Source organism: Myotis daubentonii, chromosome 8 (assembly GCF_963259705.1).
Source record: "Myotis daubentonii chromosome 8, mMyoDau2.1, whole genome shotgun sequence".
NCBI lineage: Eukaryota > Metazoa > Chordata > Mammalia > Chiroptera > Vespertilionidae > Myotis > Myotis daubentonii.
Window position 1 is genome coordinate 46,143,981 of NC_081847.1, and position 21,853 is coordinate 46,165,833.

The 21,853-nt window shown below is 46.9% G+C and overlaps 1 protein-coding gene across 1 annotated transcript in view; it reads right to left on the reverse strand.

Annotated features, from left to right (window-relative positions):
- Window positions 1-476: 476 nt before the first annotated feature.
- The window catches only part of BCL2 (BCL2 apoptosis regulator), a 166,025-nt gene continuing 144,648 nt past the window's right edge, over window positions 477-21,853 (reverse strand). The window contains exon 4 of the mRNA XM_059706280.1: window positions 477-5,537. Within this exon, the coding sequence (XP_059562263.1) occupies window positions 5,403-5,537 (135 nt within the window). The 3' untranslated portion in view covers window positions 477-5,402. The remainder of the gene's footprint in view (window positions 5,538-21,853) is intronic.

Below are 21,853 nucleotides of genomic sequence, written 5' to 3' on the forward strand. Positions count from 1 at the left end.
CTGCCTTCTTACTGGTTTCACCTGTAAGGCAATCCATAGCCAGGTCCCCTGGGGCTTCGTTAGCATGAGGTTTCTGGTGGTTCTACTGGCTTGTTAAGGGGCTTTTTAAAGTCTTGTTTAATGACGATGAATGGCAGAGCAAAGTCTTGTCACCACATTATAAACAATTCTAGGGCACAACCAATATCTCACACTGTACTTTATTTTTCTTCACAATAGTAACTGAAAAGACAAGGAAAGTTTAATAGCAAGGTGGATTTTTCTGATAACACAAAAAAGGCCCTTTCATTAATGCTGATCAACTAGAGACTTACTCTATCTTAACCATCTAAAATATGCTTACCATGTTTGTGTGTGTGTGTGCGTGTGTGTGAAGTGTTACAGGATAGCAGCCACCCCTAAAAAGTATTCATCTTAAAAGCAGTCATGGAAGGTCAAAGTGGAATTTTGATAACAAAAGCTTTCAATACAAAAAAACTTTTTATACACTTATTTTATTTCAGACAAAAATAATCTCAAAACAAAAGCAAAGCTTGGTTGAAAACTTAAGAAGACAGTATATTAAACACAACCACTAACACTTCCCCGAGAGAAATTTGATTGGCTATCACTCCTTCAAATGGTGCCCCAGAGGGAAAAACTTAATAAAATGAGCTAGCTTGGAAGGCCCACTGCAGAGTCGCCAAAAGGTTTAGGTATATGGCATTACCAAGTATCTACATCACAGTCACATTTGGTAACAGTCCCAGGATCTTTTGATGAAGGCTTTCTGTCTTGCACAGGTGTTTTTGTTTGCTAGGCTTACATTGGTACCCAAAACAAACTATCATCAACAGGAAATTGGCTTTAAATTATTTTTCTGGGGTAGCATGACGAATTGGTGCAATACCATTCATACTCCATCTGGGTTTCTTTGTGTCCAGTGGGATGCATATTTTGTGGTCGTCCAAGGTCTGTCCTATGAGCACAGACATGGAACAGAATGATTTTTTGGGTTAAAGACAATAGACCTGTATTACCACTTGCTCAATTGAGTTTTACATTTTTTTGTTTTTATTTTCTTTCTGTATTGTGCATAATACTTAGAAACAGATGTTCCTACCAACCAGAAGGTTTTTATTAAATATCCTATTGTTTAAAACTGCAAATTTATTGTTTAAGTAGCCATTAGACATACCCAGGCTTGAAATATATGCCATTGCGGGCAAATATTTAAGAGTTTTGGTCCTTATGCACTGCTGTACAGAGCTGGATTTTGAGTTGTTCTGATGTCTCTAGAATCTAACCATTATCACAGAACTTTAAAATGTTTCTTGCTTGTTTTGTAAGTTCCTTCATGGAGATATGACATTGACCTCTAGCAAAAGGTCACACTCATTTCCATTTCATACCTCACAGTCCTGGCTCTTCTTAAACCTCCACGCTCTAATCCAATCTTGGGAATGTTTTGCTCTTTTGAAAATTCCTCCCTCCCACCCCTGCAACAAATGTCCTTTGTCCCATAATAATTAAAAAAAAAATCTCTGGAAGATCCAAATTGAATAACAATAAAGTTCTGGTTGGAACCTTCATAAGCCTGACAATGTAGAATTGTATTTTTTAAAAAGTGTGCAACCGCATTTGTCTGGGAAGCAAAAGACACCAAAGAATAAGATCAGAATAGAATTTCAACTGACTCCCTAATTTCCTTAGCATGGCTTGTATTTCAAGCCCTTCCTGTTTCTTTCTGATAGAGCAGGTGTACATTACTAACTATTAGTGATAAGAAAGGATAAAAACAACCACTGCCTTAGAAGTACAATTGAAATGAGAATTTAAGTTCGCATTTGTAGTCATTTTAGCATAAGTTTAATTACATGTTAGATGACTTGCAATTCTGTTCAATTAGTAGAACCTTAATATGAAAGCCAGACATGTGTGGGGACTGCCTTATTTGTTTCATCCTGATTATTATAACTCCTCTTGATTTATAATCGCTTCCTAATTTCCCACACTGGGCCAGGACTAGATCTTTCAATGATAAGCAATAAATACTTACTAAAGAAATAAACGTCATATCTGAATATGCAGAGATAAGTGGGCTGGGGCAGAATATGTTTTTGTTTGTTTGTTGGAATATTCAAAGGTGCTTCCTAAATTCGAAATGTGACTTTAACCCAAATCTTAAAACATACAAGATTTTTCAGCCACTGTACAAACTCAGATGAACTGTCTGCTATAGTACATGTTGACTGTTTTGATCTCTCTTTCGGAGTGCTTGTGCACTGGGGCTTGGGAGGACCGCAGAGGTTCTTCAGTGATTTTCTTCTGTGGTTCTGTTTAGTGCCCTTGACCCCCATTGGGGAAGTGCGTGTGTTCTAGCTAACCTTGACCCTGGCCAACATATGCACCATGTATTCGGGTGTGAACCTCTTCTCAACAAGAAATAAGTAGGAATGGTCCTCTGGTTGTCTGATCACAAAATAATTGAGACAATAAAAAAAGGAGAAGAAAAAATGACTAGTTGAAGCTTTTATATACATTCGTTGCTTCTAACATGTTTTTAACAACAAGAAAAATGCAACATAACTACTTTTAGAGTGAGTGCAGCCACAATACTGTACAGTTCTGGGGGCAGGCAGCTGGGCACGTTCACCATCAAAACCAGATAACAAAACCCCACAGCAAAGGAAACCAGCCAGAAGCCAACCCCTGGGAGGTTTTTTTTTTTTTTTTTAATATATATATACATTTTTTTGAATATTCTGCAAATCCCAGTTTGAACAATAACAAAAACAACAATAAAACACAAACAGACTCTATATTAAAAACGTCCATGTTCTTCATTGTTACTCTAAAGCAGCTTGGAGGCTGTCGCCACTTGGAGTGTACTGCAAACTGACTCCATTAAGATGATCTTGGCAGGATAGCAGCACAGGATTTGATATTCCATATTTATCACTTTTGACAATGTAAACCTTTCATAAAATAATATTTCTCTTAACAATTAGAATCATTCAAAGGTCTGACCGTCCCATTCCCTGAGGCCCGCCAGGGAGGTCTGGCTTCATACCATGGGGTTTCCTGCTTTCTCGGTGTGGGGCATGGGGCGTAAGTGCCACCGCATGTCAGGAAAAACCTGAAGGACAGCCAGGGAAAGGGCCCTGCGGAAGGAGGGAGCTGGATGAGTCTGTGTGGAAACAGGCCATGGAAAGCAACTCTCGAAAGGTCAAACCATCGGAGCCAGAATTTAATCCCCTGGTCACTTCCCATCTCGATTTTCAACTGAGTGAACCTCATGGGTTTAACCAAACATGTATGCAAGCCTAAATAATGTGAGTTGAAAATTCTGATTTGTCCAGGGACAAATAAACCCTCAAGGATCAAGGGCAAAGGGACAACAGGTATGTACCTTGCAATAAACAATTATGTGGTCATGGAAGTGCACACAACTCCGTGGCCGGCGTGCTCCAGGGTTTCTCCAGTAGCTGAGACCTGGGACTTAGCTCATCTTCTCAGAAATGCTTTTAAACAATTAAGAGACAAAATTCTCAAATGGAAAAACGATCATTTTTGCTAACAAAGAATGTAGAGGCCATAACTAAATACAATTTTTAAAAATGCTGAGATGCATGTATTTTTTTTTAAAAGCAGCTTTTGAAATATTAACCACAGCATTAAACATTGAACATAGTACATTCCAAAGTTAATACAGATAAATGGTATATAATGCAATAATGCCACAGTTATTCCACGTGTGTCTCAGGCTCTCTAAACTTGACATATTTCCTAGTTTATCAGCTGAAGATCACTTCTTTCACTACTTCTCTAGAGCTGTCCACCACTATTTTTTTTTTCCTTTTAATGCCCAGGAGGTACAGATAAACTCCACATTCCACACCTGAACTTTTCCCCCCCTCTGTCAGGTTTTCAAATAAAACCAAACTACAATGACAAGATAATGTTTTACATCGCAACTCCACAGACCTGGGTCAATTAATCCATGACACCTCATCCCAGGGCTTCCTTCAGGATTTATGACCCTCCCCTAAGTCATGTAAAGCCTTGCTCTAAACTGCTCAGACGGGTGGGTGGCCGCGCAGCCAACTCGCATGCATGCGCAGCGGCCACACTGCACGCGCACGTGCCTCCTTTCTTTGCTGCTCCATTTCCGTGGGGGCGCTCCAGCCTTCACCACCTCCCCCTGCTAGGAAGGGCAGAGTGCCTCTGTTTCCTTCCCTGCACAGTGACAAACATCTTAGGAGCGTTGGTTCCCAGGCTCCAGGCTCCACACTCGACATGGAAAAGGGCATACCTGGAGGGCCCCGGTGTACCAGGCCCCAGCCTGCTCTTCGTTCCTGACAGTGGAATTCTGACTCCTCAGCTTCCAGATGCCGGGAGACCACAGGCCTCTGTTTGAAATCCATGGAGCAGGCCAGCGAGTGCCCAGGCTCGGTTCCAGGATGAGGCCTCCCAACCAGGACCAAGCGGGACTTCCAACCGCGGCCTCTTGCGGAAAGGCAGGCACTTGTGGCGGCCTGATGCTTCTGTAACGGCAGCCTTCCTGATGCCGAAGGAGTCGCCGAGACGTCCACTTCCTCGCATTCCCAAGGATTCTGTTTCACGCACAGAGCCAGTTTTTGGAGAGGGAGCGTATCCAAAATATAAGAATATACACATCAGGGCTTAAGGTACTGGATGATTTTGTAGAAATTGCTAAAATGCTTCTCGGCACAATTGGTAGCTTAAAAAAATACTTTCCTAAGGTTTAAGGGCATTTTTCCTACCGCTGTCCTTCGGTGTGGAAATCTTGGCGGATACCAAGTCCATCTGAAGTTCCCATTTTTTTTTTTTCTGCCAACCAGGCATGTACCATGTGAGCCATATGCAAAGTGTAGGTTCTTCTGGCCGAAAAAGAATGCACTTCCCTCCAAGCACCTCCCTCTATGAATATCACAGGCCCCGGGGGCAAATCCATGCAAGGAAAATGAACACCTTCTTCCAAACCTCCAGCAGCCAGCAGGCCGGCTTCTGGAACAGTCACGTTCTCCATCAGTTTGCCCTTCAGATGGTGAGTCAGCCCGGCCACTAACATGGAAAGCGAATCCGTTTATAGGCACAGGAGATCCAGGTGGAGCCACACCGGTGGAGCTTGGCAATGACTGGTAGTAGGCTTTCCAAGGACAGGGTGCTCCATGGGACTGTCCTAAATAAATAAATCTTTTTCTCCATAATGTAAAAAATAAATGGTATTTCCCTTTGGCAGTAAATAGCTGATTCGACGTGGAGCCTGAAAGCTGTTTTTGTTGTTTGCTTGTTTTTAAGAGACCATAGCTCCGTTTCATGGTACATCCCAACAATGCATATATTTCTACTGCTTTCATGAACCTTTTGCATATTTGTTTGGGGCAGGCCTGTTGCCTTCACTTGTGACCCAGATAGGCACCCAGGGTGATGCAAGCTCCCACCAGGGCCAGGCTGAGCAGTGCCTTCAGAGAGAGCCAGGAGAAATCGAACAGAGGCCGCATGTTGGGGCCATACAGTTCCACAAAGGCGTCCTGCAGGGGAGAGAGGAGGGAAGAAAAAGAGAGGGTATTAGAGACGGAGAGCGGACCCATTCTTTTCATTTTCATTCAAGAATTATTTATTGAGATCCTATTTATGTGCCAGACACCCTAGAGAAACAGCAGTGAATGACATAGGTTGAAAGTTCCTGCCTCACAAAGCTTTTATCTAGTCGAGTGGGATGGACAATAAACAAAATTAATGTATGATATAAGTATGTTAGAGACTGGTAAGTTCAAAGGGGGAAAATAAAACAGAAAAAGCGGTTACAAATCTGGGAGGCTTTGCAATTTTCATGAGCATGGCCATTCATAGGTATAATAAAACCCCATGACTATGACAACACTCCTTTATTGAATGCTTGCTATATGCCAGGCACTTGTAATGAATGCCTAACATGCATTACTTTATTTATTCTTCATGCCAAAGTTATGGAGTCGTTTTGTTTATTCCTGTTCTGTAGGTGGAAAAACCCTGAGAATCACAGAGGGTAAAGGATTTGTCTAGTCAACAGTAGGGCCAGTATTTGAACCCAGATCCAACCAGTGCCCTTTATTCTGCTGATGCCCTAACAACAGTTCGGTGAGTGCTTGGTCTGCCCGGGAGGCTGATGTGGTGGACACAGCAGGGCGGCCTCCGCTGGTTGCAGGCCTAGCTTCTGAGGTCAAGGACAGGGTGCTCTCTGGGAAAGAAAGCTATCCTTGGGTTTCTCCGGGGGGGGGGGGGGGGGGGGCGGCGAGGGAGGGATGGCCAGACTGGATGACCACAACTTTGCATTTAACTCAAGTTGTGAACTTTACAAGCATGTGGTCATTTATGGTCAGATTGTGTCATTGGACACACAGGTCCCTGGGCAAAGATGGCTCCTGGCTTCCCTTCGTACCGCTGCTTAGAAGCCAGGCCTGCAGTGTTTGTAGCAAAGGTCTCTGGGTTGTCTTAGCTCGTTCCTTGGATTTGTTGGGGAAGATTAGGTTCCACATTTGGACCCAATTATTATTTGGACAACTCTGTAAATCTATCTAAATATATAACTCAGTAAATGAAATGCTTTTTCACATGGTGTGATTTATTTAGGCATTTCAACAACCTGGAATGGGAGCGCATGATTTCATTATGGGAGACAGTAACACGTGGAAACTTCTGACATGGCTGTGCAGAGGACGTTCTGACAACCTTCACAGTGTTTTTGTCTGTTTGGGGCAAATACTGCAGTAAAGGGACCAGGTATCATTGTCTCCCAGTGCTGTGCATGGTCTTGTACATGTAGGTGCTTAATAAATGTTCAATGAATGATTCAAGTTTTCTGAATCCATTCACTGGTTTGAATTCTCTTTAACCTAGTACAAGTATGTCAAACTCAAAGGCTAACATGCACCCAATAAACAAGGCACACGGCCCGCGGGGGGCAAGTTTGACATGCTTGACCTAATACGTCATCCAGATGCTTACTCTGCCTGTTTGAAAGTGTGCCTTCTAAATACAACCACCGCTGGGAATCTTGGAGTAGTCTTGGAGGTGAGAGTTTAAGACATTAGGGGAACTTCTCACATTACTAAATAAAGATTTACACAATTGTTTTTCATGACTGCATAGTATTCCATATATTATGCTGTACTTTCTTGAACCAATTCTTTATTTGGGTTGTTTTAAACGTTTACTAAACAATATTATGCTACATCTCTTACATAAATTTTTATGTACTTGTTCAGATGTGGGGGTTGTGTGTGTATGTGTGTAGTGTGTGTGTATTTAGACAAATTCCTAGCAGGTGAACACGCTTGACCAGCCATCAAACTTGCTTACTGAACGGTGCCAGCAGGGAGATCATGGGTCAATTCCTGGTCAGGGCACATGCCAGGTTTTGTGCCCAATCCCCAGGAGGCAGTGGATCAATGATTCTCTCTTATCGTTGATGTTTCTCTATATCCCTTCCCCTTTCTCTCTCTCTAAAACCAATAAAAATATATTTTTTAATTTGCTTATTAAAGTCACAAAAGGTTTCTGTGGTGTCATCCCCACCCTCTCACTGGTTGCCCTGGGACCAGTAACACCTTTTACAAAAGGCACAGAAGGGGTTAGGGCAGCAGTTCTCACTGGTCTTGAGGGTGATCTTGCCCCACAGGTGACGTTGGGCAGTATCTGGAAATATTTTTGGTAGTCATGGTTTGGGGTGAGGTCATCTGTGGGCAGAGGCCAGCGATACTGCTCAACATCCCATGATGCACAGGGTGGCCTGTGCAGAAAGGTTTTAAAGAACCTTTGTGATCATGGACCACAGAAGACCCAACGGTCTATCTAGTGTGTCAACAGCACAAGATCAGTTGGTGAGCCAGCAAGTGGGAGATCGGGACCTCAGATGTACTAGATTAATTTGTACCAGGAGAGGGCGCAAGGGTTTTCTCCTTTGTAAATCTATTGTTAAAATGTTCCAAAATTGAGCCTTCACAGAGCCAGGCTCTAACACAGGGGTGGGGAATGTCCGGCCCGAGGGCCTTATAAGGCCCCAGAAATCATTTGGCCTGGCCCTGCCAAGCCATTAGGTGGGGAGTTCAATAGAAGTTTGACCAAATACAGCAGGCTAATGTTTAAGTTGATAATTTTGTAGGGCCCACGAATGATGTTATAAATATCTAAATGGCCCTTGGCAGAAAAAAAAGGTTCCCCACCCCTGCTCTAACAGATAATGAAATACAGTGGGGCCTTGACTTACGAGTTTAATTCGTTCCGAGACCGAGCTCGTTAAGGAGCTCATTAACTCAAATTACTCTATCAACTCAATGCAAAAAATCGGAGGAGAGACAGCTGGTATCTCAGAAAACTCGTTAGTCAGGACACTGGTAAGTCAAGGCTCCACTGTATGTGCTTAGTGCTCTTAGCACAAAGCTGAGAAAAATCATGATTGCTTGTCAAGACACATACCTTCCCTATATATAATCAGGGATAAATGGGGCAGAAAGGGGTCGGGACATATTTACAGGCAGGAGAAATTGCCCCTTGCAAAGTGCAGCCTCAGGTCCCACAGACACAGCCGGGAACATCTGGGAGCCCTCCCTGAGGGGTGGGCAAGCTGGAACCCCCAACAGCCCAGCCAAAGGACGCCCTCGGAGCACTGGCAGTAGGAAAGAAGGTCCGTGGCTGGACTCCACATTTCTTTAGTTACCAGTTGGAGTTGTCTATAGTCATAGTGGCTGACTATGAAACGGACTAAGACTCTGGCCGTCTGACCTTTCTGGACAAGAAGCCATCCTGGGAAAGTGGAGAAAGCAGGGACACATGGGCTGGCATTCCCTCCTCATCTGCCTGGTGCACAGTCCCAGGGGCAGAAGAAATGCATGTCTAAATACCCCTTCCTCTCCTGGCACTGTGCTCCTAATGGGCCATTGCTGATGTGCATTACAAAGAAAATGCACATCTGGGGGGGATGAGCTAACACAGCATCTCTTGACCCAAAGACCGAGAGCAGAGGCGCTGATGCAGCCCCCAGGGGCCTGGGAACAGCTCTGGACTTGGAGAGAAGGTCTGGGTGAAATCCCAGCCTTGACATTTTATTGCTCATGACCTTGAACAAATTACCCAATCCTGAGCCTCATTTACTTCACCCATAAAATTGGTTATTGTGAAGATTAACGTAGGTGATTCAAAGCCATTTGTCAACGTGGCCCAGAACGTGAACTAGTGGCAACATTAACTTGTTCTCTAGTCTGCTCCCTTGAAACCTGCTGCAGGCGTCCTGAACCTGCCCCTCCCTCCAGAGGGTCCACCGAGGGGAAGGAGGGAAGGGCAGGTTTTCACAGCACACTTCATAAGCTCCCTCTAAAGATGCCTGGTGATGTCTACAGAAATTGTGAATTAAAATGCACACGTGATGTGTTCCGGTGGAAGACAGGAAGTGAAATTACAATGCCCATCTGTACTTCCTCATCTATTGGTAAGTTAGGTTGTGGGCTGAGGCATCATTAACCCCCCCGAGGTTGAATCGGGCCTCTGAGCTTTTACCATCTGTGTTCCAAAGTGCCAAGCGGACCCTCTGGGCTCAGGACTGAAGGTCCTAAAAGCTCCTTTCCTACAGTCTTCTTGCTTTTCCAAACATCCTGATTAGGGCGATTTCCGAAGTCTGTTTGAACAGTCTGTCATTATTTGTTTAAGTCTGAAAGCTGTATTAAATAAACACATGCTCATTTTATGTATTAGAAGCAACAAAGTGGGAAAAAGAAAACCTGGGCTATTGTCATGTGACTCAGACCAAACCCCAGTCTATGTATTTGGAGGCACTGCCAGCCTGGCTCATGCCAGGACTAGCAAGGGCTCTGCCCAATTTCAGGAGTGCGAAGAGCAGGTCCCAAGGGGGGGTCCTTTCTCCTTTTGCTGACCCTCACATCACAGAGGAGACAGGCAGTGCCCCAGCTCTAGTCACTCTTTCACAGGCAGCATCTCCACAAACCTCAAACTCGGAGGTTGCAGGTGGTCTGAGTCTGAATTCCATCCTAGGCCGGCATCAACCGGACAGGAAGGCCCCACTCCCACCCCCAAACCCGTGCTGCAGGGCGGAAAGTGAGCCAGGGGGTGTGTGGATCAGAACAGACCAGGCTCAGGCTCCTAAGCTGGGGGGAGGGAGTCAACAGCAAAAGTGTCCTTGTCTCTCCTGCAATGGGACCAGGCCTGGGGCCACTGTCACCCCCTTCTCTCCCTCTCTAACCCCCCGTCCTCGCCACCCCTACACGCATACCTCCCTGGAGCCAGCCCACCCTCCAATATCTTCCTTTTCCTCTTCAAAAAAGTTTCACTTAAACCTGATTCCAAATAAAATGAGATTTAAAGACAAACGAATCAGATGAGCAATGCTGAGTTCTGCTGAAACCAGCGGGGTGGGGGTGAGGGTGGGGGCCAGGTGCTCTTACACAACTTCTCCTCCCTGAGGACAGATCAACGGAGAGACCTTTACGTATTTGGCAATGAGTATCAAAAACTTTAAAAATACTGTCCTTTTGTTAGTAATTCCCCTTCTGGTTATTTATCTTGAAAAAAGTAATTAATAAAATGCTCTGATTGTTTATAATAGTTAAAACCTGAAAACAACTTAAATGTGTGAAAACATGACTGGGTAAAGAACTTACGGCACATCCATAGGATGGAATACGGTTCAGCCATTGGAACGTGTGCCCTAGATCCACTGGCAAGGAAAGATGCTCCCAACTTAAGACTGAGTGACACAGGTAACAGCCAAACCAGCGTCTGCAAGTTCAGGGCCCTGGCTCGGTGTGGGTTCGCGGCTCTCCTTAGACGGTGGGGAAATTTAATATGGCTCAGTTGGCTATAAACACCTGAGACACTCGGCTTCATCCCACAGCCTCTGAGCTGACTGTGGATACAGGCATTATATGACCATGGAGAGCCCCAGGGGGAGAGAGCCATCTTGACCTAAAGAGCGTACGATGCAGAGAGATGCTGCCTCTGTGTGCACCTCTGAACTGACCAAAACGCAGGTGTGCTGCCATTTTGTATCCTGCCCAGAGCACACCTGTCGGTGGTAAGAGGGAAGTAAAAAGAAAATCAGATGGTGCCAACAGGAAATCAAACACTGCTATCAAGTGCCCTGGGTATTTTCCATTTCTCATGGCTTTATCATTTTGTCTCCATGGGAATCACCTCTCTCATAACAATCTGAGAATTAGGGAAAGAAAAAAAAAGGCAAGGATGCGCCCTAGTCACACAAAACTTTGGCTGCAAGGACCCTCCAGGTAAGTTCAGATCTCCCAGATCGGTATAATAATGCCCAAGAAAGATATTAGCTCTTTTCCAATAGGTGAGGCAAATGAAATCTAGACAGGTCAAGTGAGTTACTTACAGCGGGTACCGATAGGCCGATGTGAGGTGGAGGGGAGAGGAGAGGCCGCCTGTGCTTACTGGGTTAGAACATCTACAAGCCGTGGGTTCTTCTCTCTCCCTGGTGCCTCCTCCTTGCTTCCCTCAACGTGCTTCCTCCCATCCTGACCTTCCTTTGTGCTCCAGCCTGGACCCCATCCCATAGCAGCCTCCTCTGGCCTTCAAGTGTTGCCGAAGGAAGTCACCCAACCATGCAGACCAATGTGACTCTGAATTCAGGGCCTCCAAACTCAGTGAGTTCTTGAAACCACTTAGCATACCCTTACCCTTGCTCAGATGCTTTCCCTGTTCCTTTTCATGATTATTCCAAACAGCCACCACTTTTCTCACATATTCTCCTCGCTGTTTAGCAACTGCTGTCACCTCTTTCTCCTCTGAGAAACTCGGGGCCATTGGGTGGGAATTATCGCAGCTTCCTATCCTGGAGCACTCATCAGCTTACATTGCTGTCTGCCCTTCCCCGACCCTTTGTACCCTGCACCTACAGCCCACAGTCTCCCATTGCTTCTGGAACCTTCCTCCATCAATTGTTCCTGCTTTCAACAGCAATTTCAACCTCACCCTTCCTTTGGTCTCTTTTATCCTTGGCATACAAACATTCAGATTTCCTCACTAGAGAACACACGCTTCTGAGTTAATCCTTGAAGGACAAGGGAGTTGGGGGTATTTATCCACTGACCAAAAAAAAGTAAATTCAGATTTCCTCAGAGTGACTGCTGATGCTGTGTTCCATCCTGACCGTTATCTTCTCTCTCTTTGCCGTCTTGGACAAGTTGCTAACCCACCTTCTCGGCTGTCTTCCCACCTTCATTTCAATCCACCCAGTCTGGCTTCTTCCTCCATTGTGCCTCTGAAACCACCACCCAGAGACCAGACATATCCTCCGCATGGTTATATTCACTGGATGCTCTTCGCACGTATCTCACTGGGTGCTTTACACACTGGATGGGCTCCCAGCGGTCTTGGAGAGTTTCCCCTCCATGGGCACCTCCTCCTCTGCCTGCCCTGATAGGTGCTCCATCTCCCGGGCTTGTCTGGACAGCCTTCTCTTCCTTTGGCCAATCTTCTTCACCCTCATGGTCGTAGATACCATCCCATGATGGTGTCTCTGACATCTTCATATGCAACCCCACTTGATCCTCTAACTACCAGATTCCAATCCCAGTCACTTTCTAAGAGGTCCCACCGGAATTACCATGCAGCCAGTCCAAAACTGGAGTTATCATCGCCTCCTCCAGTAAGTTGTCTCCCTTCCTATCTTCAAAGTGTCCATGCTGTTAAGTAAACCTATACCCTGAGAGACTTCTAGACATTTTCCTCTTTCTCATCCCTCCCCCACCATTCATTCAATGGGAAATCCCATCATCTTGGGTGGGACTCCTCCCGAAGCAGACCCTAAGACAAAGACTTGAGTGTAATCAGGTTATTTGGGAGATGATCTCAGGAACCACTAGTAGGGGGTCTGGAAGGAACGTAGCCATGAATTACCTTACCTAGCAAGTTGCTGCGCTGGTAACTGGAACTTAATCCCGCTGAGAAACCTGGGGGCCAGTGCAGAAAATGCACCATTTGTTATTCCACTAAGGGGCCAGGGAGCTGGGGTATTTACACACCAATCTCTTGCACTCATTGGCTGAGGTTTGCTCCTATGGAGGCATCAATACCCCAGCAGTTATGGCCCGTCATGTGCACAGGCAAAGTGGGCTCTAGAGGCTAGAGAAAGCCATTGGGAAAGAGATGCAGAGGCTGTACCTCCTGTATCTAGAGGTCAGCTAGATAGCACTGAAGTGAAGGGCAAGGGGACTGGACAGGGCAGTGTATGCACCACTGATTTCTCCATCCCCGTTACCTTCTCTCCCCAGCACTTCTGCTATGATTCCCCATCTGATCTCTCTGCCTTCAGTCTGTGGCCTGCCGTTCAATACCCCCTCCATAGAGCAACCAGGGTTATCCAGTCGGAATCAAAGCTGTCACCTCCATGTGTCAGTCCAAATCCTTTACCATGCCATCCACATCTCCCAGTGCTCTGGCCTAAGCCTAGCTCGCCTGCTCGACTTCTGTCACCTGTAAATTGACTTCTGTTCACTCAGGGATTCAGTGCAATCATTTTACGCAGGCAACTTTCTCCAAGCCCCCAGGTTGAATTAAATAATCCTGGGCTGCTCCCTGCTCACTGTATTATCTGAAGAGCATCTGTTCACAAGTCTGTCCTTTCTCGGTTAGCACCTGGAGGTGCAGGAGCCACATTTTGTTTATTGTCAGATCCCTGGAGCACGTGTCTGTCACATATTAGGCACTCAGCAAATGTCTGTGGACATGAAATAAACTGATATCTTTTACTATAGAACAGGTTTCCCAAACATATCTTACTAGATAATCATTTTTAAAGGGAGGTGTGTGCAAAGGACAAATAAGTGGTGACAGGCTTAAACAAAATCCAGGGCTTTTTTTGCAGCAGACTCTAGTCTCCCTATGAGGGGCTGATGTTCAGCTAATGCTAATGGTCAGCATCAAATTTGATTAGTCAGTGTCTGTGCCTCATTGGTTGCTACATATGTTGAATAACACCCTAGTTGAATGCCTGTGAGTCGCCAAAGGCATTTTCTAAACTCATTGGGCCATCTCTCCCTCTGTCAGGGAGATTCCTGCTGGGTTTTGAGGACACCCTTGGAAAATGCTGCCTGGAGGTAAAATGCTCATAGGACAGGGAGGTGATGGAGGTCCTGAGCTGCTTCTGGATGTCCTTGGGAACACATGTAACTAGTCCTGCATGCTACTCAGGGGTGTGAGGCTCATTCCCAATGCTGTCTGTGCCGGCTCCAGTCCCCAGAGCCTAAGGACAGGCACCTGCCAGGTGAGAGGGGAGAAAGAGAAAGAAGGAAGTGAGGGAAGGAGGGAAGCGAGGCACACACACTTCAGAGGAGAGGAGAGTTCCCCTTGAATCCCAGGAAGCTGCAATTCCCCAGACACTAACATGCCTGGGATTAAAAGGGGAAGCCAGCAGCCCTGCTGCTATGAGTGGTGGCCAGAAGAGCACACGCGAGGAAGTGAGGACTCTTTCTGCCTGAATAAAGCAGCTGGTGAGGAAGTGACTCCATTTCCCGCTTATCATTGGCTGGGCAGGATTTCCTCTGCAGCCGCTTTGTGCTGAATGAGTCCTGAGGATTCCTGCAGATCAGAGCCGCTGCGGCAGTGGCAAGCTTCTGTCCCCTGCTCTTCCTCTCACCCCGCCCCCCTGACTCCCAAAATATTGACTCCAGGTTTGGGGGAAAAGGAAAGGAGGAAACAACAACCCTCGAGCATACAACTGAAGGACACCCAGCTGCCCGCCTGCAGAAGTGTGGTGACTGGGCCACCAGGCTCGCAAGGCCACCCGGAAGAAGCCATCTCCAGCGAATGGGGCTGGGTCCTGGACGGTCTTGGCCCAGGCAGTTGGGCTAGTTGAATCACCGGCTAACGACATGAAATGAAACTTAATCTATGTGTCATCTGGATGTAACCAGAAACCTGCTAGAGAAATGGCAGGAGATGAAAAACCCAAACAAAACAAAAAACAAAACTTGCCCGCCTACCGCAGTTAAGTCCAGGGACATTTGGGTGCATTTTGTGATGCAAATTGAGCTGAGGATGCAAATTAGGCAGGGGCCCTCAGGAACTAGGGAGGGCCCCAAATGAGAAGCCTAGTTGGTTCCTTCTTTTCCTGAGCAGGGCACAATCTGAAAATAATTTGCAAAGGAGTCTGATGCTCTGGGGACTCTGAAGGCAAGGAGCTGGGTCAAAGGCTGCTTGCCTTGTCCACCTGCTGGCAGAGAGTTGAGCCCGCTCCCAGGTAGGATCACGGAGATGCTGTGAGTCTAACTGCCTTCCAGGCCAGGGTAGGAGGTGCTCTCTGGAGGGAAGACCAGAGTCAAATTCCCTGCTCTACTAGCCACGCACATACTGCAGGGAGAAGGTACTCAGCCACCTGTGGGCTTAGTTCCCTCTTGCCAGGAGGTGCCAACAACCCAGTACTTCAAAGACCATAGGTGGAGCCCTGGCTCAGTTAGCTGGAGTCATGGGTTTGATTCCAGGTCAGGACACATACTCAGGTGGTGGGTTCCATCCCCAGTTGGGGTGGATACAAGAGGCAAACGATCAATGTTTCTCTCCCTCTCCCTTCCTCTCTCTCTAAAATCAATACATCCTATGGTGAGGATTTTAAAAAATAGACCAAAGGTAAAAATGGGTGACACAATGCATCTATAGCAAAATGTGCTAAAAATATGTTAACACTTGTGCTATTTGATTCATCATGTTCATATAATAGACCATATCTACACTAAACCTTGAAATCTCATCTTCCGGTCGCTTCTTCATTCAGGAACCAAATACGTTTATAAGGAGCTGAGGAGACCCAGGCCCTGCCCTCTAAGAACTGCTGGGCAATATTCTCCTGCATTCACAGCAGCTTTCTCAATACATTCAAAACACTGTGTGTGGAGAGGGGGTGGGGAGGGGGGGCAAGGGGGTGCATTTATCATGCAGGACTCTGTGGAGGAGAGAAAAGACCCAGGCACTTGACCTCATTTTAAGGGTGCCTTCTGCTGGATCTCACAAGCACAGAGGCCTCAGTGACCTGCCTTGAGCGTTTGGCTTTAAAAGAAAGTTTCTCCATTTTCCTTCCTACCCTTCCTCATTCCACTACCTTCTTTGGGCTAGAAGCCTCTGAGTGTCCTGCAGTTGCTGGCACTTGGCCTTTCCTTGCTCCGGGCTTACGCTGTTTTCACTGTTTTTGGGAAAATACCACTAAATGATATTGTGTTGGCATGAAAGTATATGGAGTAAAGAAAGTGTAATTATTACATCTCAATTATAAAATGACCAGTAGCCCAATTAAAATACAGACAAAGATTTGAATGGACATTTAACCCCCCAAATAAGATACACAAATGGCCAATAAGCTCAAGAAAAGACACTCAACATCATTAGTCATTAGGAAGACACAAACCAAAACCACGATGAGATATTACTTCACACCCACTAGCATGGCTATCATGTAAAAAAGACAAAAACAAGTGTTGGTGAGGAGCAAGAGAAACTGGAGACCCCACACTCATCTGGAGGAAATAGAAAATGGTGCAGCCATTGTGGAAAACAGTGGTGGTTTCTCAAAAATTTGAAGTTACCATACAATCCAGCAATGCCACTTCTAGATATACAACCAAGGTAACTGAAATATGTTCACACAAAAACTTGTACACAAGCAAAGTGGAAACTATGTCAATGTCATCAACTAATGAAGAGATAAACAAAATGTGGTGTATCCATACAATGGAATGTTATTCAGCCATAAAAAGGAATGGGGGGAATAAAAAGGAATGAAGAACTCATATCACATGGATGAACCTTGAAAACATTATGCTCAGTGAGAGAAGCCATTGTATGATGCCATCATATATAATTTCCAAAATAAGCAAATCCATAAGAACAGAAGTGATTTACTGATTGCCAGGGGTTAGGGGGAGAGGAAAATAGTGATTTTTAAAAAGTTCTGGAAATAGATAATAATGATAATTGTAAAACCTTGTGAAATACTAAAAACCAATCACTTTAAATGGAATTTTATGGTATGTCAGTTATTAAAAAAACCCCAATTACATTTCCCACATTACACAAAGAAGGGAGCTAACCTATTTTGACAGCACATGGCATTCTACAGAAGGACTCAGAGGTTCTGTAATTCTTGCTCACCTGTGTGGAGATGGGGCTCCTTTGGTTAGAAAGTTTGTACAATTCTTATCCTCCTTTTAATGGACTTTTTAAAATGTAGGAGGTGGCATAGTGGGTGAACACTGTTCTGGATGAGAAGTTAGGAAGGCTGGGTGCCAATCTGGGCAACCAACTCACTCTATCTCCCAGGCCTTCAAGTTCCTTCATCTGAATGCTTTATGGGCAGCTCAGTCCAAGGATCCTCTCTCCAATCTGCCATCCTGAGCTCCCACAGATAATGACCTATTCTCCATCTTTTCTCCTGCATCTCCTAGGATGTGATTTATGATCTGCAGATGCATGCCAGAGACTGTCACCCCAACTACTGCAGATGACTGACTGGTCTCTGTGGGAACTGCCTCTGCCTCCTCTGGCCTCTAAGATCCTCCTGTCCCTCAAATCCACACATGGTCTGTCCTCTTGCTGTGCACTTCATCCTCTAGGCCTCAGAGAGGCTGTCCTCTCTGCAGCAAGGAGGCCATGCTCCCGTGCCCTCTGACACACCCGTGTGCTTCCCATCTCTTTGCTTTTATGACCACAATCCAGGCATTTGTCCCACAGAGTCCTCTGCCCCTCACGCCAGTGATAATCAGAGCTGGTGACGTCAGTGTGGCTCGGCACAGCTTCGGGAGCAGGTGGGACGCTCTGCTTCTCCTCAGAATCAGACAGGACTCCCCACATCTGGAGTGGGCACCGGATTCCATGGGCAGATTCGGGTTTGGATTTTATCCACCGACTGTTCTTTCTTGGTTCTGGAGCCACAGGTGTAGCTCCCCTCCCTGCCCCCTCCCCGCCAGTGTCCGCACCTGCCTCAGAGTACTTGAGTATGACCTTCATCCCTGCGCGCCTCCCTATAGGTCACAGCTGGGGCCAAGCATGCATGCAGCGCTCCACTGTGCCTGCCACGTGGGCTGTGGTGGCACGGCCAAGGTGCTTACCCCTCTCCCTGCTGCTGCAAGAGTTAATTCATGAAGATACGCCAAAAATGGGAAATGAAAGCAGATGCTTGCTAAGTTCTGCGGCTTGGCCTAATCACTGTCATCAGGAGGGGCAGAGGGTCTTTCATTTATTAAACGCGGAGGGCCGGAGTTGGGGGCCAAATGTCTGATTCTCACTTGTTTAAATCAGCAAGTGTTGACTGAGGTGGGTAGTGGTGGTGGGGGGAATACAAAGAACCCGCATTTCCTAATATGAACCTGCTGAAAGTGGCCTCAGACCTGGAGTGGGGGACGTCAGAGTGACAAGAGCCAAGCAGAGGGAGTTTGGGATGGCAGTACCTCGCGGGCACCACCAGCCTCCAGCCATGCCTGCTCTGACACTTGTGTTAGGACGGGCTGAGAAATCAGCACGGATGTCTTTTCTGGAATCTTAGAATAGCGCTGGCCTCAGGGCCCTTGCCTTGATGACATGCCCAGACATCTGCCCACCACCAGATTTGCCCCCTGATGGTGCCGGTCGAGGCATTCTCAGTGTTCAGTAAATAAGCCACAGACACTGTTTAAAACTCCCAGGCTGCTAACACCATGCTCAAAAGCATCCCAAGATATAACGAGCTTTACCCTGTTCCCAGCTCCCCAATTCTGCAACCCAAAAATCGCTGTGTGCCCGTCAACATGACCGAGGTGATCCCCCAGGCTGCCCAAACATGGACCGACCCGCCCAAAGAGAAGCGCAAGTGTGCGGGCTGCGCTGCGGGGACCAGGGCTGAGCGCTCTGGGGAGCTCGCTCAGTGGGCTCCAGATGGGCGTCCTAAGAAAAATCTGCTTTCACTTTGTAGTTTATGATTTAGCTCAGTTCACCTGGAAAGACTCAACATGAACAGAAACAGATGCATGTCAAGGCGCACCGCTTGGCTCTGTGACAACCCTCTTCCTTCCACAGGAGATGGTCTTCCTGTGTCCAGGAGGAGAGCAGACCCCTCCAGCACAAGGGACATGCAGTCTCTGTCAAGGGCAGCAGCTGTGGGGGCCCAGCAAGGTCAGCACCGTGGCTCTGGATTCCGACTCGTGAACACATGGATGCAGGTGTGAGGTGTGGCCTCTCGTCTGAATGGAGATGTGCTGTGAAGGACTTGTGGCAGTGTGTAAGCTCTGCTGCCAGAACAGTGCAGGGCTATGCACACAAGCACGCACACAGAGCTGGAGATCCTGAAAGCATTCATGGATGAGCCTCAGGGAATGAGGAGACAGACAGTGAGACAGAGAGACATGGAGAGAGACTCAGAGAGACACAGAGAAAGGGAGAAAAGGAGAAAGACAGAGAGAGGAAGACAGACAGGGAGACATGGAGAGACTCACAGAGACAGAGAGATACAGAAAGAGCTAGAGAAACAGACAGAGAGACAGACACAAAGAGAGACAGATGCTGAAAGCATTCATGGATGAGCCTCAAGTGAACGAGGGGCTGAAACATCTTCCAGCAGCACAACCTCCAGGAGGACAATTGACAGCCGGCTGACCGGGTACAAGGACACTCCCTTACAGTGAAGCGAGCCTGCTCTGGACATTGACCATCAACAAGGTTAGAGAAAGACATGTGTGCTCTGAACAAGGCCTGCCAGAGTTGCCGGCAGTGGGCACTTACAAGGAGAGAAGCTGTGCCCTGGGAGCTCGACTTCCAAGGCGACTGCTCAGACACATTTGCGGAGCCTGTGAGCTCTGCCTGCAGAAAGTCCTCAATTATTTGCCAGCTGGTCCCCAATGGGGCCTGAACCACCCTCTGGGGCCTTACTACCCTGACTACCCTCATGCAAGGAGCAGGGCCCAAACTTCATAGGTGGACCCAGCAGGTCTACGTCAGTGCCCTCACCTATAGGATTGGTCTTACAGCTCCTGCCATCACTGACACCTTAGAGAGGGTCAGCTCACATTGAATTCATGATGCAAACATGTACTGCACCTGTTCTGTGCACAGCGCTGCACTCAGCACTCAGGGGAAACGCAGGCGACCACGGCATCTGTATGACAGCAAGCTCCTTGGACCCAACCACAGTGCCTCACCCAAATCAAGGACTCAACAAACACTCCTCCAGTGGGACAACTCAGAGATGCACTGTCTCGTGGAAATATCGTTCGCCCCTAAGGTCATAAGAAGAAACTCCAGTTTGGGCTCGTGAAGCCTTCAGGATGGACTTTGGGTCTAGCAAATTGTTGTTTCCACTGTGGGAACTCCTTGGCCACCTACATGAATCATGGATCCATGTGCAACATGCTTTTCATAATAAAATTGGTGCAAACTTTGGATGGCTGTTGCTAGCACCGCCTTTTATGAGTGTGTCCATGGTTGCTCTTGCTTTGATCCCTCCTTTGGACATGTCTGAATCAAGTCATCCAACCACAGTTAAATCACTTATCAAAGTATTTATTTAGTATCTACTTCTGGGATGAGGAGAGAGAACTAACTGTTGTGTCAGATCCCACATACAGAAAAGACTGGGGTCAGAGAGGTTCCATAGCTTGCCCAACATCACACAGCTCATAGGGGCAAAGCCGAGATCTGACTCTATGAGCTCCTAGGCATGCACTTTTTCAATTATACTTCACTTCTCCCGTTGGAGACAGGTCTAGGTCTTGGAGAGACAAGCGATAAATGAGAGGTTAAAGAGGAAGTCCTGAGAGTGACAGGGAAGGCCCAGTAAATGCATGGGGAGTCTTGAAGATGGACTGGAGGGGACAGAAGGTTAGAAGTGGCTGAGCCTGAAGGGCTTTGCATGAGGACAGAAAAGTGGGGATGGCATTTTAGAGCGTGGAATCAAGTGGGGGTTGGGGCCCTTTTGTGATGGGTCCTTGTGTATGCAGGCAGAGCGAGCAGGATCACAGAGAAAGCACCAGTCACAAGGACCCCCCAGCCTCCCCTCCCCCCGCCACACACACACAGGGCACCTGGGATCCTCAGCCTGTGGTTTGGCCCTGCTGAGCGACACTACACTCGCCACCTCAAGAGTATTTAACAGTGCCACACAGATAGAGACATGAACAATTCCTTGCACGGGATTCAGGAAAAGCCCTCCTATTTATGGGCTGCTTCCCAGGGAATTCTGGGATGTCAAGAAGAACAAAACTTCCTTTTGTTCACAAAAACAAGCCAACCTGAGGTCTCTTCAGAATATTAAAACAGGTGAACCAAGAACCTCTCCAGGGACAATTGGATTTCGATCTGTCCAATGGCTCCACTCAATGGTTCCTGATGACTCAAAAGCAACTGTGGCCCTGGCCGGAACAGAAGCAGCTTCCCCACCGCGGGGAGAGCCACCCACACTCCCTACCCTGCTCAACAGCCTGCCGCCTGGCCAGCATCCCACGGTCCTCCTCCCGCAGGCACCAGCGGCTCCGTCTCAGGACTCGTGACAGTTTTCTCTGCTGACTTAACTTTGGAAAATTTTCATCACTTAACAAAGCTGGGGGTCTTTCAATTCCTAGGAACCTGCCCACAGAGCATTTTACAATAAGCCATCTGCTCGCTGGGTATTTAATCCTTTAATGTTCCGTGTTTCTGGAAGGCTGCAAGTGTGTGGGGGCAAGTTCTTACTGCATTACAGGCCAAACAAGTCAGGAACACTCTCCTTAAACAGTTCAGAAATTGCAGCTGAGAGAGAATGGGTTCAGGGCAGTGCCTCCAAAATGCGGCATCAAAGACAAGGGAAGGCAGTCACCCCTTCCATCCTGCCCAGTTGGTTTAC